Below are 15,950 nucleotides of genomic sequence, written 5' to 3' on the forward strand. Positions count from 1 at the left end.
TCGGAAGGCCGCCGCCTCCCATCATTACACGCCAGTCACCCGTGGGGCTTGTAACAAATAAAAAAAATTAGAAAAAAATTGTTAAAAAATATAAAAATAAAACTAGTAGCCCCCCCCCCCCCGCCCATACACACCCTCCTCCCCCCCCCCCGCCCATACACACCCCTCCTCCCCCCCCCAGCCCAATCGCACCTTCCTCCCCCCCCCCCCCGCCCATACACACCCCTCCTCCCCCCGCCCAATCACACCCTCCTTCTCCCCCCCCCCCCCGCCCATACACACCCCTCCTCTTCCCCCCGCCCATAAACACCCTCCTCCCCCCCGCCCCCCACCCATACACACCCCTCCTCCCCCCCCGCCCATACACACCCTCCTCCCCCCCCCCCGCCCCCCCACCCATACACACCCCTCCTCCCCCCCCGCCCCCCACCCATACACACCCCTCCTCCCCCCCCGCCCCCCACCCATACACACCCTCCTCCCTCAATAAAAAAAATTAGAAAAAAATTGTTAAAAAATATAAAAATAAAACTAGTAGAGACAGCGCAGGATTTCCATGTTTGCTCTCCCGGCCCGCCTCCTCCCCCCTGCAGAGAGGGGCAGTGTATATCGCCCAGCTGTTCATGCTGCGGGGATAACGCTGTAAAGGCAGCGCAGGATTTCCGTGTTTTCTCTCCCGCCCCCCCCCCCCCCCCCCTGGCAGAGAGGGGCAGTGTATATCCTTCAGCTGTTCTTGCTGCAGGGTAACGCTGTAAAGGCAGTGCAGGATTTCCGTGTTTTCTTTCCCGCCCCCTCCCCTGCAGAGAGGGGCAGTGTATATCCTTCAGCTGTTCTTGCTGCAGGGTAACGCTGTAAAGGCAGTGCAGGATTTCCGTGTTTTCTTTCCCGCCCGCCTCCCCCTGCAGAAAGCGGCAGTGTATATCCTCCAGCTGTTCGCGCTGCGGGGGTAACGCTGTAAAGGCAGTGCAGGATTTCCGTGTTTTCTTTCCCGCCCCCTCCCCTGCAGAGAGGGGCAGTGTATATCCTTCAGCTGTTCTTGCTGCAGGGTAACGCTGTAAAGGCAGTGCAGGATTTCCATGTTTTCTCTCCCGGCCCGCCTCCTTCCCCCCTGCAGAAAGCGGCAGTGTATATCCTCCAGCTGTTCGCGCTGCGGGGGTAACGCTGTAAAGGCAGTGCAGGATTTCCGTGTTTTCTTTCCCGCCCGCCTCCCCCTGCAGAGAGCGGCAGTGTATATCCTCCAGCTGTTTGTGCTGCGGGGGTAACGCTGTAAAGGCAGCGCAGGATTTCCGTGTTTTCTTTCCCGGCCCCCCCTCCCCTGCAGAGAGGGGCAGTGTATATCCTCCAGCTGTTCATGCTGCGGGGTAACGCTGTAAAGGCAGCGCAGGACTTCCGTGTTTTCTCTCCCGGCTCGCCTCCCCTGCAGAGAGCGGCAGTGTATATCCTCCAGCTGTTCATGCTGCGGGGGTAATGCTGTAAATGTAGCGCAGGATTTCCGTGTTTTCTCTCCCGGCTCGCCTCCCCCTGCAGAGAGCGGCAGTGTATATCCTCCAGCTGTTCGCGCTGCGGGGGTAACGCTGTAAAGGCAGCACAGGATTTCCGTGTTTTCTCTTTCGGCTCTAAAATAATAAACATTTTCAGGTTTGTAAATAGTGAGTAACAAACAAGAAGCGCGGTCTCCTGTCTGCGCTGCTCCCGGTGCGTTTAGGCGAAGGGCATGGCGTTCACCCTGCGTTAGAACAATGATTGTTCCATCTAGAGGCACCTGGGGTGGGGGGGGCGCAAAGAAATGTTTTTTACCCCTTTACCCACTAGCCTTTTTTTAGGTAGTTTTTTCCCGCACCTCACAGTGCACGCATGAAGGAAAGAGCCAAAAGCTCAATACGGGACGGCCTTTTATGGATGAAGGTTGATCACCGGGTCCCAAAAAACTGACCTGCGTTCATCACCCACTTTACCACATGGAAAGTCCTCACTCTGAACGGGACTATCTACCAGGTGGCACTCATCAACGAATTGGCTAGATATAACATCACCGAAGCTTGTCTACTGCATCATGACCAGCACGAGGTTAATGGCGCCACCATATTACAATGTACTCGTACTGCTCGGTGACCTGAATACAAACCCAGGCCCGGGACTCCTGGCTATGAAGACATCATTGGACCCTTTGGCGGAGGCCCAACCAACGACAATTCACACCAGATGCTGTCTTTCTGTGCCTCAATAGGCCTCACAGTGACGGGGTCCGGGTTCCAGAGACGTAGCATTCACAGGTTTACCTGGATATCCAACGATGGACGTACAAATAGGAACTGGACCATATACTCCTTCGTCATCGCAATTTTGTCAAATCGTGTCGAGTATACCGCGGGGCAGAAGCTCCAGCAAACACAGACCACCGTCTACTTGTTGCTGAAATAGCAGTTCCACTCCGTCCGCCGCATAAGACCGGATCACAACCTTCATTAAACGGTGACACCCTGAGGGAAAATCCAGCTCTTGAATGTCAATACAATATTGCAATGGAAAACCGGTTCCACGTTCTGGGCAATCTCCCAGATGAACCAGAGGCACCTTGGAATGTCACAAGAGACGCTATCCGTGAAACAGCAAAGACCGTTCTCTGATACCGGCGTCCCCGTAGGCTGCACTGGCTAATGGATGACACTATGCAGGTCCTTGAAGTGGACGACCAAGCAGAATGTAAAAGGCTGAAGGGTGTGTTCCGGGCAAAGGCCAAGAAAGACAGGTAGCGGTACTATAACGCTCTGGCTGATGAAGCTGAGGAGGGTCTGATATCAAACAATCTAAGAGCAGCATACAAAGCAGTCGCCAGAATCCGAGGGTCCTCAGGGACCAACCGGCATACGCCAATCAACAAACCCGACGGCAGCCCTTGTACCAACCATGACGAGACACTTCAACGCTGGCATGAACATTTCTCATGGGGCCTAAACCATTTACCGGCTAATCCATGCCATGATCTTAATGACCTCACATCTGTTGCTGTGGATGACCATTCTGTGCCTACGGATGTTCCGTCACGGGAAGAGGTCCGTTCTGCTATTCAGAAAATAAGATACGGACACGCCGCCGGCTCATATGGCATTCCACCTGAACTGCTGAAATGTGCAATTGAGCCGATAAGCACTTCTTTACATCAGCTATTTCTGTGCGTCTGGTCTTGTGGGAAAGTCCCCGTTGAATGGAAGGAGGGCCTCATCCTTGCCCTGTACAAGGGGAAGGGCCCAAAAACAGTTTGCACTAGCTACAGGCCAATAATGCTCTTTTCGGTTTCTGGCAAGGTCTTTGCACACATTCTTCTCTCAAGTATACAACCACTCCGGACCTCAAAGTGGAGACCCTAGCAGTCAGGCTTCACAGCAGGCCGCTCCACCATGGATGCCATACTCACTCTTAGGCTCCTCTCAGAGATACACAGAGAATTTAACAAACTGCTCCTTGTCGCATATGTTGATCTCAAGGCGGCATTCGACTCGGTCGACAGAGAAGCCCTCTGGAAGGCCATGCATGGCATTGGCGTCCCCACATCCCTTCTAAAGCTACTAGAAGACATGCATCAGGGTACATGCACCAAAATTCGTATCAACCTCTGCTAGCTTTGAGACCTCGTCTGGTGTTCGACAAGGTTGCGTCTTGTCTCCTGCACTCTTCTGCAGGGCCATGGACTGGCTTTTTCAGCGTATTGTCCAATGTATGGGGTCACTCTTCCGGAGTATCACTTTACCGACCTGGACTACGTCAACGATGTTGGATGTCACATCTAATAATCTGAGACACTCATTGGAAAAGTTCGATTTTGAGGCGTCCTGTCTTGGGCTTCACAGGGCTTCACATCTGGCAAAAAACCAAGCTGCAGAATCTAGGAGCCAACATAATCCCTCCGGCCAGAGAGTCAGCGCTGTCAGTGAGTTTGTGTACCGCAGAAGCATTCAGCAGACATCCTGCGAAGAATAGCGCTGGCAGCCCTGGCGATGAGGTCCCTGGATAAACTCTGGCGGAGGCAGAACCTAACACTCAGGACTAAGATTCGATTCTACCAGACCTACGTTATGCCAGTATTATTGTACGGCTCGGGGACCTGGACCTTGCTGTCGCAAACCACTGAGCGTCTGGAGTCCTTTCATATGTGATGCCAACGCCAGATTCTCCGTGTCCATTGGTTTGACTTCATTAGAAACAGCGAGATCCAGGCTCGCACGGGGCTTGAGTCACAAAAACAATAACAAGGAGACGACTCGCACCTTTTGGTCATGTTGCTTGCTTGTCAGAAGCTGTCCGAGCCCACGGTGCTCTAACCGCAGCAATTGCTAGGAAAATCGAGAGACGACCCCCTGCCGGATGGCGGAGGCCCCCTGGTCGTTCACGGCACTTGTGCGTGCAACAGATAGGCAACGGTACCCCCTCTGACATCAACACCGAATGGAACAATGCTCTCGGTCGTGGTCATTCTAGATCGGCGCTACAGACCCTCGTCATCCAAGCGAGATAACTAACAGATAATGCATTTTGAAGTACTAACCCCTTCACCTGATACAAGCGTCAGCAGTGTTCAGACTGAAGCTCTGTTGAACCCCGTTTAGTCTTGTCTCATACAACACTAACGATGGACTTTAGCCCAATTCTGTTTCTCACCTTAGATGAGCATGTATCTGGGTGTACAGCCATTCCTTGGTTCTTCCAGAATCTCTCATGAAGTTCGGCTCGCTCAGTCATCAGCATTACACAGTACAAATGTTACCAGTCTCTGTAGATATGTATTCGTCTGCTTCACGTGAGTTAATAGTTTCACACGAGACCTTATGTGAAGCTTTGGCATAAAGCCATGAAGACTACTTTCCCTTTTCCTTGATGAAACACTTGTCTGTAGTAATAAACGTAGACTTCTTTGGTAGACAGAGAACTGGCTGTATCTCATTGATTCCTTCCGGCCCGATATGCAATAATAATTTGGAACTCGGCAACATATCATTTGGGGTCCCTGGAATATCCCTAACAGCAGGTAAAGACAAACTGACTGATATAAATAGAGGGACGCCCCAAGTCAATCAAAAAATTCTAAAAGAAACACATTCGGTTGGCATGAATGGCCATTCTCCTGACTGCACAAAACCTAACAATCGTTCAGCAGCCTGCCTTCATTGTCCACATCCCTGTAGTCTCTGCATCCTTAGTAGCCAGATACTAAAAAGCCACCCGTGGAAACAGAGTACCCCTGCATGTCCATAGGGACTTATGCGCTCCCACCCCCTCTCTTAAAGGGCCAGCATGTGCTCCCTAGACCTGTCCCCCTCCAATCCCAATCCTGAACCTGCTATATGAGACACCCCCCCTATGGAAGATGCCTATGTAATTGGTCTCATTAGTCATTGTGTTGTAGCCCCAGGTAGTGTTTATTGCCCATTTTATCTTCTGACCTCGGCTCGGTATTGTGGTACTGTTGGCTGCTGCCCACCCTCACCTTCGGCTTGGACCTTGTTAATACACCTGTGCTGCCAGCTCTGAGTTCAGCCTGTTTCTTCACCACACCCCTGTTCAGACCTCCAGGTACCGTGCCTCGGCCCAGTGCAGCGGGACTATCTGTAATTGTAACGGCTTGGGGACCCCGCAGCAAAGCCGGTATCCCATTTGGAAAGGTCAAGTTGAAAACTGGGAATCCCCAGGTGCTGCCATCTCAGATAGTCCAAAGCCAAACCGGTGCACGGCCAAGAGGATCCACATCCGTCTGCTTGACAGAAAGCTTAATAATAATACCCCCTTAGTAATAATAGTGCACACTCAGCAGTTATGCCCAGTTTTATGGAGTAAAATAGGAAACTACTTCTACTCACTTTTCGACCCCCTCCCTGCTGGTCAGCACCGTTCCAGTCCCCCTCACGTCACATGGTTGCTGCAGCCTCCACATTGGAAAAGAGTGGGGGGACCAAAATAGCATAAACCATCCGGTGGAGCAAAGCATGAGAAGGGTATATGCCAGGGGGTCAAACTCACTTTCACCAAGGGCCACATCAGCCTTAAGGCCCATTTAAACACAACAATTATGTCTTTGAGCGATGATCGTGTATTGATGGTTGTCTTCAAAGGGCCGCTTGTAATACTGTATATAAGGGCTCATTCACACGAGTGTTGTGCAGCGTATTCCGTGCATAATACATGAGCATATTTTTTCTTTTACACATGAAATACGCAGCATGACCAATTTTGGTGTGTATTACGCACTGCAGTAGGCCATTAAAGTGAACCGGCCAGTGAATATGCAGGAAACCTGTGGCGATTGCATATTTGAGCACCATTTCAATAGGCCCATCTGCATTCTTTACTAGTGATCCCCATAGTAGCCCTAGTGGTAATATTGACCCCCCTCATATTGTCCGCAGTCGTAACTACGACACCCCCCTCCCCCATATTGGCTGCAGTAGTAGCAGTAATCCCAGTAATAAGAGTGACCCCCCCAATAGTGGCCTCAGTAGTGATAGTGACTACCATAGTAGTCCCAGTAGTAATAGCAACCTCCGTATTGGCCTCTGGCTGGGGAGCATCCTTACAGGCTTTCCACTCATCCAGCCTGCAGCTCTGGCTGGGGGGCGGCTGCAGAGTCCGTGACCAATGACCTCTCACTTCGGCATCTGCGCTGTGTACAGGAGGCGCATGTACACACCGGGAGAAGAGGTCAGCGCTCACGGACTGCACTGCCATCGCCGGACTGGAGATGCAGGCGGGGTGAATAGGATGCCTGTTAGGCTTGTTGCACAGTCGGCAGGCCACATAAAAAGGTGGCGAGCCGGATACAGCCTGCAGTCTGTGCTTGATGTGACGTATGGGCAGTTTAATCAATATTCACTTTGGGGTCCCAGGCCGCCCTCACCCCTGGACGCATATATCTATATTACACTCAAGTTTGGCACTATGGAGCAATTCCAGCAACCTCATTGGTTCTAATTCATAATTCCAGCAACCTGATTGGTTGTTTGGCTTGTCTGAGTCAACCTCATTGGTTGTTTTGGGTTCCCTGATTCAACTTGGTTCTTAGTGCCGAGCTTGAGCGTAATATAGATATATGCCCCCTGGACCCCGGGCAGCTGAACCACCCACAAAGGCAGGGTGTCTGCCCATCAGATTGGAAATTGGTTTTGAATGGGCTTCTAGTTGTCCAGGCGCTCCCACCACCCATCCAGTTACTGACAGGAGGAGAAAGCATTGGAACTGACTATAAAGTACCTTTATTAGATCATTTTATAAGACTTTAGGTAAAAACATACAAATATTTTATTTTACCGACAGATGCCTTTTGCTAGAATTCTCCTACTTTCAAAACAGGACGTTGGCTTCACATCTCCACGTTTGGATTCAACTAGACCTTATTTCAGAGTCAAAATTCTCATATTCATAACATGAAAATGGCCTCTCCCCTTTGTGGATTCTCTGATGGGTCACAAAATCGGATTTATGGGCAAAATATTTTCCACATTCTTGGCATAACAATGGCTTCTCTCCTATGTGAGTTTTCTCATGTCTCATAATATCAGATTTATGGGTAAAACATTTTCCACATTCCAAACATGAATATGGTTTGTGACCTGTGTGAATTCTCTGATGTTTAACAAGAGAGGATTTCTGGGTAAAACACTTCCCACATTCTAAGCATGGATACGGCTTCTCCCCCGTATGGGTTCTCTCATGCTTAGCAAGAGCTGATTTTTGGGCAAAACATCTCCCACATTCCAAACAGGAGAACGGCTTCTCCCCCGTGTGAATTCTCTGATGTTCAACAAGAACTGATTTTTGGGTGAAGCCTTTCCCACATTCTGAACAGGCATACGGCCGCTCATTGCTGTGAGTTCTCTTATGTATAGAAAGACTTGAGTTGTGCTTAAAAAGTTTACCACATTCAGAGCATGGAAATATTTTAGCTCTGCTGAGACCTACATTTTGATCAAAAGAGGGTTTCCTGCGATCACAATGAACAGATGGCGTCTCTCGGCTTTGAAAAAACAGGGATATATTTGGGTTAATGGGAGGTTTGCCAGGTTTATCACGGCCAATATGAGCTTCTATTCCATAATGTGGAGATAAGAGATGTCTCTTCAGGTCTTTGGTGAAGTCATCTGCTGGGGAAAAATAATGTCATTATTTTCTATTTTTCCAAAACACAAATATTATCACATTTCTCCTGAAAAGCGTCGGCATGAGACCTGCTTGTGACCGCATACAAGAATAACGGAGAACATGAACTTCTCATCTACATACATGGATAATCATTGGAGCAATCCCTGTAGTGTAATGGTGAGGAGTTCTCTTACATTACGGCATCTGCAAGAAGTTCTAGAAGGAACCACAACCTCCTGCCGTTTAAGTGGAGCGGTTGGCTTTTTAGGGCGTACAGGACCATGTTGGGGTCACAACAGAACACGTGTTAATGGTTGCGGGATCTCATTGAAGCCATGAGCGTTGGGGGCAGCAAAGAGCATGCAGTCCTGGGATATACCGTAGTAATGGCGTCCTGATGTACCGCTAGATAATGTATCCAGCACAAGAAAGTCTTGGAGCTCTGTTAACGATTTGGTAAAGCGGGGACAAGTCTGGAAACCTCCACTGCAACATTCGTGACTGAATAACTCATGCCTAAATATCATCAACCGCCTTTTTACGTCAACTGAATCCTCACCTGACGAGGCGCGTAGCTGTCCCAGAGGTTTAACCACATCCCACTGTTATTGTCCATTAATGGGTCATACAAGACATGGCAACTTTCTTCCAAAAACAGCACCAAATCTCTCTATAGGTTGTGTTTGGTACTGCAGCTCAGCTCCATTGACGTAAACAGGGATGAGATGCAGTGCCACACACAACCTGTGGACAGGTGGGGTGCTGTTATTGAAAGGAAGCAGCTATGGTTTCTCTGAAGCCGTAAAAGCCCTTCAATGCACTTTAATTAGACATTGGACCGTGTGTACGGTCAGTCTAACACAACTGCCAAAATGTCATTTTACTGATTGTGCCCACGGTTTCCGATTTGACTGTATTCTGGATGGTACATGCTAAACAACCTTATACAGGGATCCTGGAGCTCTTAGACTGGGTGTGAATAGGCCAAGCCCTTATATCCTGAGAGGAGCTAAACCCATCGACGTCATTGGAGTATAGGAATCCTCACACACTGGAAAAGGAACTTTATTTCAGAATTCTTAAACAAGGACAAAAGGATACAAAAATCATCTGTAAGAAACGCGCTTCAACAGAACATGTATGATTTCAACTGGGTTCATGCTGAAACATTTCCAACATTATGGACATAAGAAGGGCTTCTCCTCTTTGTGGATTTTTTGGTGCTTATTAAAAGATGATTTATGGGTAAAGCCTGACCCACACTGCAAACATGAGTATGGTTTCTCCCCTGTGTGGATTCTCTGATGCTCAATTAGAACGGATTTACGAGCAAAATTATTCCCACATTCTGAGCATGAAAATGACTTTTCTCTTGTGTGAATTCTTTGATGGCTAACAAGAATTGATTTGTGGGCAAATTTTTTCCCACAATCCAAACATGAAAATGGCTTCCCCAGAATATGTATTCGAAGATGCTCAGCGAGAGTTGCTTTCCGAGTAAAACGTTTCCCACACTCCAAACATGAGAATGGCTTCTCTCCTGTGTGAGTTCTCCGATGTTCAACAAGAACAGATTTCTGGGCAAATTTTTTCCCACATTCTGAACATGGAAAAGGCCGCTCACCTGAGTGAACCTTCTTGTGTTCATTGAGAACTGATGTCTGTGCAAAACATTTTCCACATTCTAAACACGAATATGGTTTCTCCCCTGTGTGAATTCTCTGATGGGTTTCAAGATGATGTTTGCGTGAAAAATATTTCCCACATTGTGAACACAAAAATGGTTTCTCTCCTGTGTGAATTCTCTGATGTCTCTCAAGATGATGTTTACGTGAAAAATATTTCCCACACTCTGGACATGAAAACAGCTTCTCGTCGGTCTGATCTCTACGATGTTCATAAGCAGCTATATTTTGGGTTAGACATTTCCCACACTGTGAATGCTCCTCACTAGGAGGTCTGACCATTTCCCACGGCTCTCTGCTCTGGAGGACTGTGGATATTATAGGGGCAGTGCGGTTGTCTTCATATTTATCTTGAATGATATCTGGATCTTCTGTTTTATAATCTGGAAATAAAATAATCCGTCCTTCTGGGTTCCTGGGACGGTCATCTGCTGGAGAAAAGAACACTTTTAAGATGTTATTGTGACTCGGTCTTTCATTCTTGTGTATCACAATCACGGAGCTATTCCCTCATAGGAAACCCTTTCCATTTGTAACAAACTGAAAACAGCAGATTTAACATCATTATTAACATCACACGACTGAAACCATACTGGCGTCCTTTACTTTAATGGAACTACCGTGCGTCCCCGAAAGTAGGTCCTACCCTGATAGTAAGACCTACCATGTTTTTTGGGGGGAGGCTTGAAATATAAGACCTCCCCCGAAAATAAGATAAGCTGCCCCCCTCCAAAAAAAAAAATCAATACTCACCTGGACGGCAGCGTCCTGATGGTCTCCGACGGCTCTGCGGCAAACTGCAGATTCCTCCCCGTCTGCCATCTCAGCTTCTTCTGGGGATAGGGCTTTGAATACCCCGCCTCCAGCAAAGCGAGCGCTGTGATTGGCTTATTAAGCGCCAGCAGCCAATCACAGCCGGCGCTCAATGAGCCAATCACAGCCACCTCCTGAAAATAAGACACTGTGCCTCCTTTAGGACAAAAATTAATATAAGACAGTGTCTTATTTTCAGGGAAACACGGTATTTCCATTTAAGTCTGTTCCATTTTATTTCTGTTTTTCAAACGTAACAAACACCGCGGTCAGCTGCACCACTTGTTACATAACCGTAGGTGAGACGAACAGAAATAAATCTCAATAAACCAAAATATATCTATTTTTTTAAACCCATTGAAAATCGATGGGGAACAAAACAAAAATGTTTAATTTAGTTTTTTTATTTCTGTTTCTCTGTTCCTCAAAATGGTTAACGGCAGCGTGAATGAGCCCCAACGTGCTTCTTGTCCATTTATTATTCATTTCTAGGATTACTGTTCCTTTAAGAAAAACCTTATATCCTCCTGAGGTCTCCTTTGGAGGCTTTACCAGCAGTGACCGTCCACACTCCACCTATATACTCCTTGCAGAGAGAGGTAACCTGGGGAGGGACAGAACCACTATGGCAGGTAGTTCAAGCTCTAGTTCCCCTCCCATACATACCCCTCCTAACATCCCAGCGAGGAGCTCCTCACCAGCCATGTTTGGCTGTCAGACCTTTTTTCACCATTTTAAAAGTTGTCTGCTTCAAAAAAATAGTCTGGATTCATCCGAAAAATAAAATCTTGCAACAATACGCTGCAAAACCAAAGTATTGCACTGTACTGTAAAAGCCATCGAGGGATTGTAAGGTCGAGATGCAATAGGATGCTAAAAACCTGGATCCTTATAACAAAAAGTTTACGTTTTGTAAAAATATTCAGAAAACGTTCATAGAGCTCCTCCCCGCTGTTATTATGAAAATAATTAATTGGTGTTGTCACATGAAGCATTCTGGGCTAATGAAACTAGATGTGTTCCCCACACAAAGCTCCAGAAGGGCTCGGTCCAACCAGCAAAATAAATGCATCTAAAAGAACCAATGGGTTCCCATAGCGCAAAGCGGCGCACCCAAGAAGGATAGAACATGCGCTATCTCAGGTGCACGTCGGGCTCCCACTGACTCCTATGGGAGCAGGAGTTCATGGAAACTCCTGCGCAGGGAATAGATTCCCCACAGCTTACAGCAGGGCATTTACCACCTGCTGCCCAGAAGCACCTTTTAAATGTTCCCCTGTAAACTTCTGTTAGTCCCTGCAGGGATGAGGGGGCTCCCCGAGGGTTCCATTAGTCCCCGCAGGTATTAACAGGATTTTACAACGGGACATTTAAAAGGCAGCACCTTTTCAATGCACTGCTGTAAACTGTAGGGTATTCCTCCTGCCCCCATGCTGGGCGATTCCTCCACCTCTCTCACCAAGGGAATCCTTATAGCAGGGAGGGAGAGGGGGGCGGACCTATAGGGCTTTCCCCAGGGAGCATGGGAGGAGGGGGTGGGGCTAGAGGGATCAGCCTCTAGCCCCGTGCCTCTACGATTTGCTATGGGGAAAGCCCTACAGCCCCCCTCCCCATCTCTGTGCTGTGGGGATCCCCATAGCAGGGAGAGACAGAACGGGACTATGGATTTCCTCATAGCAGGGAAAGAGAGCAAAGCTATGGGGGATTAATCCATAGTCCCGCTACATCTCCCCCTGTTATGGGGAAACGCCCTACAGCTCCACTCTCTCTCCCTACTATGGAGAAGTCCCAAAGTCCTGCGGGGCTTCTTCTCTCTCTTCCTGGAGCAGCTGCTCCAGTGAACGGGTGCGAACAGTGCAAAAAACCGCTAGTCTGACTGAGCCGTAAAGAAAAAGCAATTCAGGCCCTACATTTGTTGTTATCTCCATTCCTCCCCAAAAATGGAATAAAATACAAATTCTTCAAAACGTTCTATATACCTCAGTATATAGTACAAGTACAGCTCGCCCCACATGGACCGAGCCCGCACATAGCGGAAACAGGAAAGTCATGGGCGTCAGGAAGCGGCAACAAAAGGCAAATGTAATGAAAACTCTAAAAACGTAGCATCGCCATAATTCAGCGAACGCCCAGCGTGACGTGTAGCTGCGGCAGAGCGGGGAAAATAACACAATTACCCATGTTTTACAGAGAGCCTTTATAGTGGAGAGCGGCCATCGTGCCGCAGCGAACCTCCTGCGGGCGCGCCTGATTGACTGTAGAGGCGGATCTGCAAAAACAGAGGATGCCCTCTGCTGGAGCCTCCAGGAGTGACAGCAGTCGTATCCCTGCAGGCGTACCGGGGTCTAAACGCCGCGCCGAGAGGGTGCAGAGCCCACACAGATGGGGCTTACGGCTCGTTAGGTGGCCATCATTGAGGCTTGTTCCCAGTTTATCCTGCGCAGACCCCCAGATGAGGCCCGCCACTTGTCAGTAGTCCTTTAGGGTATATTCCTCCATGGTATTCCGGGGTTATTGTATATGCAGAAGGGGACTTGGCGCTCCCGTAGGAGATAATGAGGGGACGTATACACTTAGCAGCTCTAACTGTAGTTGACTTCTCCCCTCTATACCTGCGCAGACCTCCCAGGTCCCCCGCACTCTTCAGCCACGCAGGGTGCTGTCAGCTGTTTGCCCGTCTCTCCCCATCCTTGTGGGTGATACATCACCAGATCACATATTTGGATTACTTGAATTGTGTTTTGCAGCTAAACCTGCCCATAATGGCATTATTTGTCCTCGCGCACTGCAGCATTACATTGGGGACTCTAATTGTATGACCCTGGAAGGGTAGATGGAGCCGCAGATCGCCACATCCTTGGGTTCCCTAAATAATGGCTGCAGTGACGCCTATGTTATGGAAGGTTCGGGGTTTGGGCTAGACAACGTTCAATGATTCTCTCCCAAATCTACCGAAGCCGCATAACTAGTTTACAAGAGACAAACCGTGCTTCACCAACCTCTACTGCTGAAGCCATGGGTGTAATGTATTGGTCTTACTCCAGGGGGCGTCCCTTTCAATCCACAGTTCCCTTCGGTTTGGAGTCTGAACAGACCTGAGTGGATCCATGGGGTACATTTATATTTGTGAAGGCGATGCTAAATAATGTAGCATAGGTAATCCTTCCAATAACCCACCCCGGCCGCCGCGCTCCTCGTTGCGGAGGACCTTTCTTTCACTACTTCCTGCCCCGATTATGCTGTAGTGTGCATGGGGAATGAACATGAATCCCCAACTGGACAGATTCGTGGCCGCGGTGTGAGACTCGGGTGGACAGGCATAACCCGGCTAGCTGTAATAGTCTCTGTAGTAGGTTGGCTATGCCCATGGCATGTGTTTCACGACAATACACGCCAGTTCTCATGGCATGCAGTTCATAGACATCGATCATCTCTTTGGGTCACCAACACTTCTGTAGTTACATATGTACCGGGCGGAGTATCAGACCCTTCTCCGATCTGGCTGGAAGTCGCTTCATCCACTCCATGGCCTTCCTGGACCAGCTCCAGGCCCTGTATCCTCATACTGCTGTTATGGGGCACCTTTAAATCTCATGTACGAGGGTGTTTGACATCCTCCATCGCTTTTATTAGGAAAAGGCGAGAGGAAGTCAGGGACAAGCACCGATTTGGAGTGCGGCTAGGTTGATGATATCATGGACTGATTGATGGTCTGTAGAGAATACTTACAGCTTCTTCTGTGAACAGTCGTCTTTTGAGCTGGGTAACCAATCCAGTGTGGCAGACAAATGGAAAGGGCTTCTTCCCAACCAGTGAGGATTGGTCCGGTGTCATGGCATCCTAAACGTCGGTTTCACGTAGATCACGGTTTCATACATATCTTGCATCCACTCTATAAGATGGGTACAATCCCTACCTCCGTGTTACCGATGCTTAACACCTACTGCACACTTGGCACATGTCGTGTGGAGCTGCCCTGTAATCCTGCAGTAACTGACCTACCCAGCCAAGTGAGCCGCCACTTCCAAATACTCCCAGTGCTTGGCGGCTGGGACTCCGAAAAAGGTTGGAAACAGAATCCCAGTTTTGCCCGGATCGCTCCTCGTTGAGGAATTCCACAAGGCGGCTGCTGTCAGTGCAGCTGATGGAAACTCGCCAAGGGTAGACTGCAGGGGAAAGGGGGCAGAGCAGTGGTGCCCGTCTGGTCTACACATGCATTCCACCCACCCTAGGACGGGCTTCCATCGGCTGCACTGACAGCAACTAGTTTGTGCCATTCTGGTACGGCCCCTTTAAGTCACTTAAAAAAAACCCTCAAAGCCCCACTTAAGAGTGCAAGCAGCCCCCATCGCTGCCGGTCTCTGCCTCGGGGCCGGACGGCACCGCAGGAGTTACTGAATGAGAAACAAGCTCTTCATCACTTAAAAAACAGAAGGACGGGCAGCCGCGTCATACAAATATACAATACTAGCTGATATACCCGGCTTCGCCCGAGTTAATTTGGTACTGCTGTTTATCTGGTGTTCACACGGAAAATCTTATGAAGTCATGGTTACTTTAGAGATACCGGAAAAACATATGTTCACCATTTTGCATAGTTCTCTGCGTTACCCAGGAAACACCACGTGGAGGCAACCATGCGACGTTTCCTTCATATAAAATGACATCAGGAAGTGAGAGAATTACATTCCATACGTAAAATTTGGACGCTAATTCTTTTGCGCATAGAATTGAATAATGGAGTTGGGACCCATTAGCTTTTCCTATTTATGACATAATCAATGCTCGTGCCAAATTTCACGTTTCTATGACACCGGAAAGTGAGAAAATTACATTCCGTACGTAAAATTTGGACGCTAGTTCTTTTGCGCATAGAATTGAATAATCGAGTTGGGACCCAATTACTTTTCCTATTTTGGAGATAATCTATGCTTGTGCCAAATTTCATGTTTCTGCGACATCAGGAAGTTGGAGAACTTTTGGCGAGTCAGTCAGTGAGTCAGTCAATGAGGGCTTTCGTCTTTATATATATAGATAGATGGTGGTTTTAGCACCCCAGTACAAGGCAAGAAGCGGCCTGCAACTGGAGCTGATGTGATGCACTCAACGGGCTCTCACGGCCGGGACACCACGCCGTAGAACGGTGGCTACTCTGCACTGCGGAGCTTCCTGGGGCTGAAAAGGACTAAAATCACCACTTTGCTACATTAAAGATTGACTGCTGTGCTCTAATGACAAAGGTCACTTAGTAAGTGGAGACCACAGACCCGGCGGAGAAAGTGCGGTCACAATATAGGTCCATGCGAGCGCTGGGAAGTAGTTGTG

The 15,950-nt window shown here is 48.6% G+C and overlaps 1 protein-coding gene across 3 annotated transcripts in view; it reads right to left on the bottom strand.

The window, feature by feature from the left end:
- LOC136588326 (zinc finger protein 271-like) overlaps positions 1–15,950 on the bottom strand; it is a 93,331-nt gene that overhangs the window by 24,711 nt on the left and 52,670 nt on the right. Inside the window, exons 7-8 of one of the 3 annotated variants that reach the window (XM_066587449.1) lie at positions 9,752–10,243; positions 7,508–8,129 (exon numbers count right to left, since the gene is read on the bottom strand). In XM_066587449.1, coding sequence (XP_066443546.1) covers positions 7,508–8,129; positions 9,752–10,243 — 1,114 coding nt within the window. Of the gene's footprint in view, positions 1–7,269; positions 8,130–9,751; positions 10,244–15,950 lie in introns of those variants that run through there. The other 2 variants (XM_066587448.1, XM_066587447.1) reach the window with 2 other exon arrangements.

The sequence above is a fragment of the Eleutherodactylus coqui genome, chromosome 13 (assembly GCF_035609145.1).
Source record: "Eleutherodactylus coqui strain aEleCoq1 chromosome 13, aEleCoq1.hap1, whole genome shotgun sequence".
Lineage (NCBI taxonomy): Eukaryota > Metazoa > Chordata > Amphibia > Anura > Eleutherodactylidae > Eleutherodactylus > Eleutherodactylus coqui.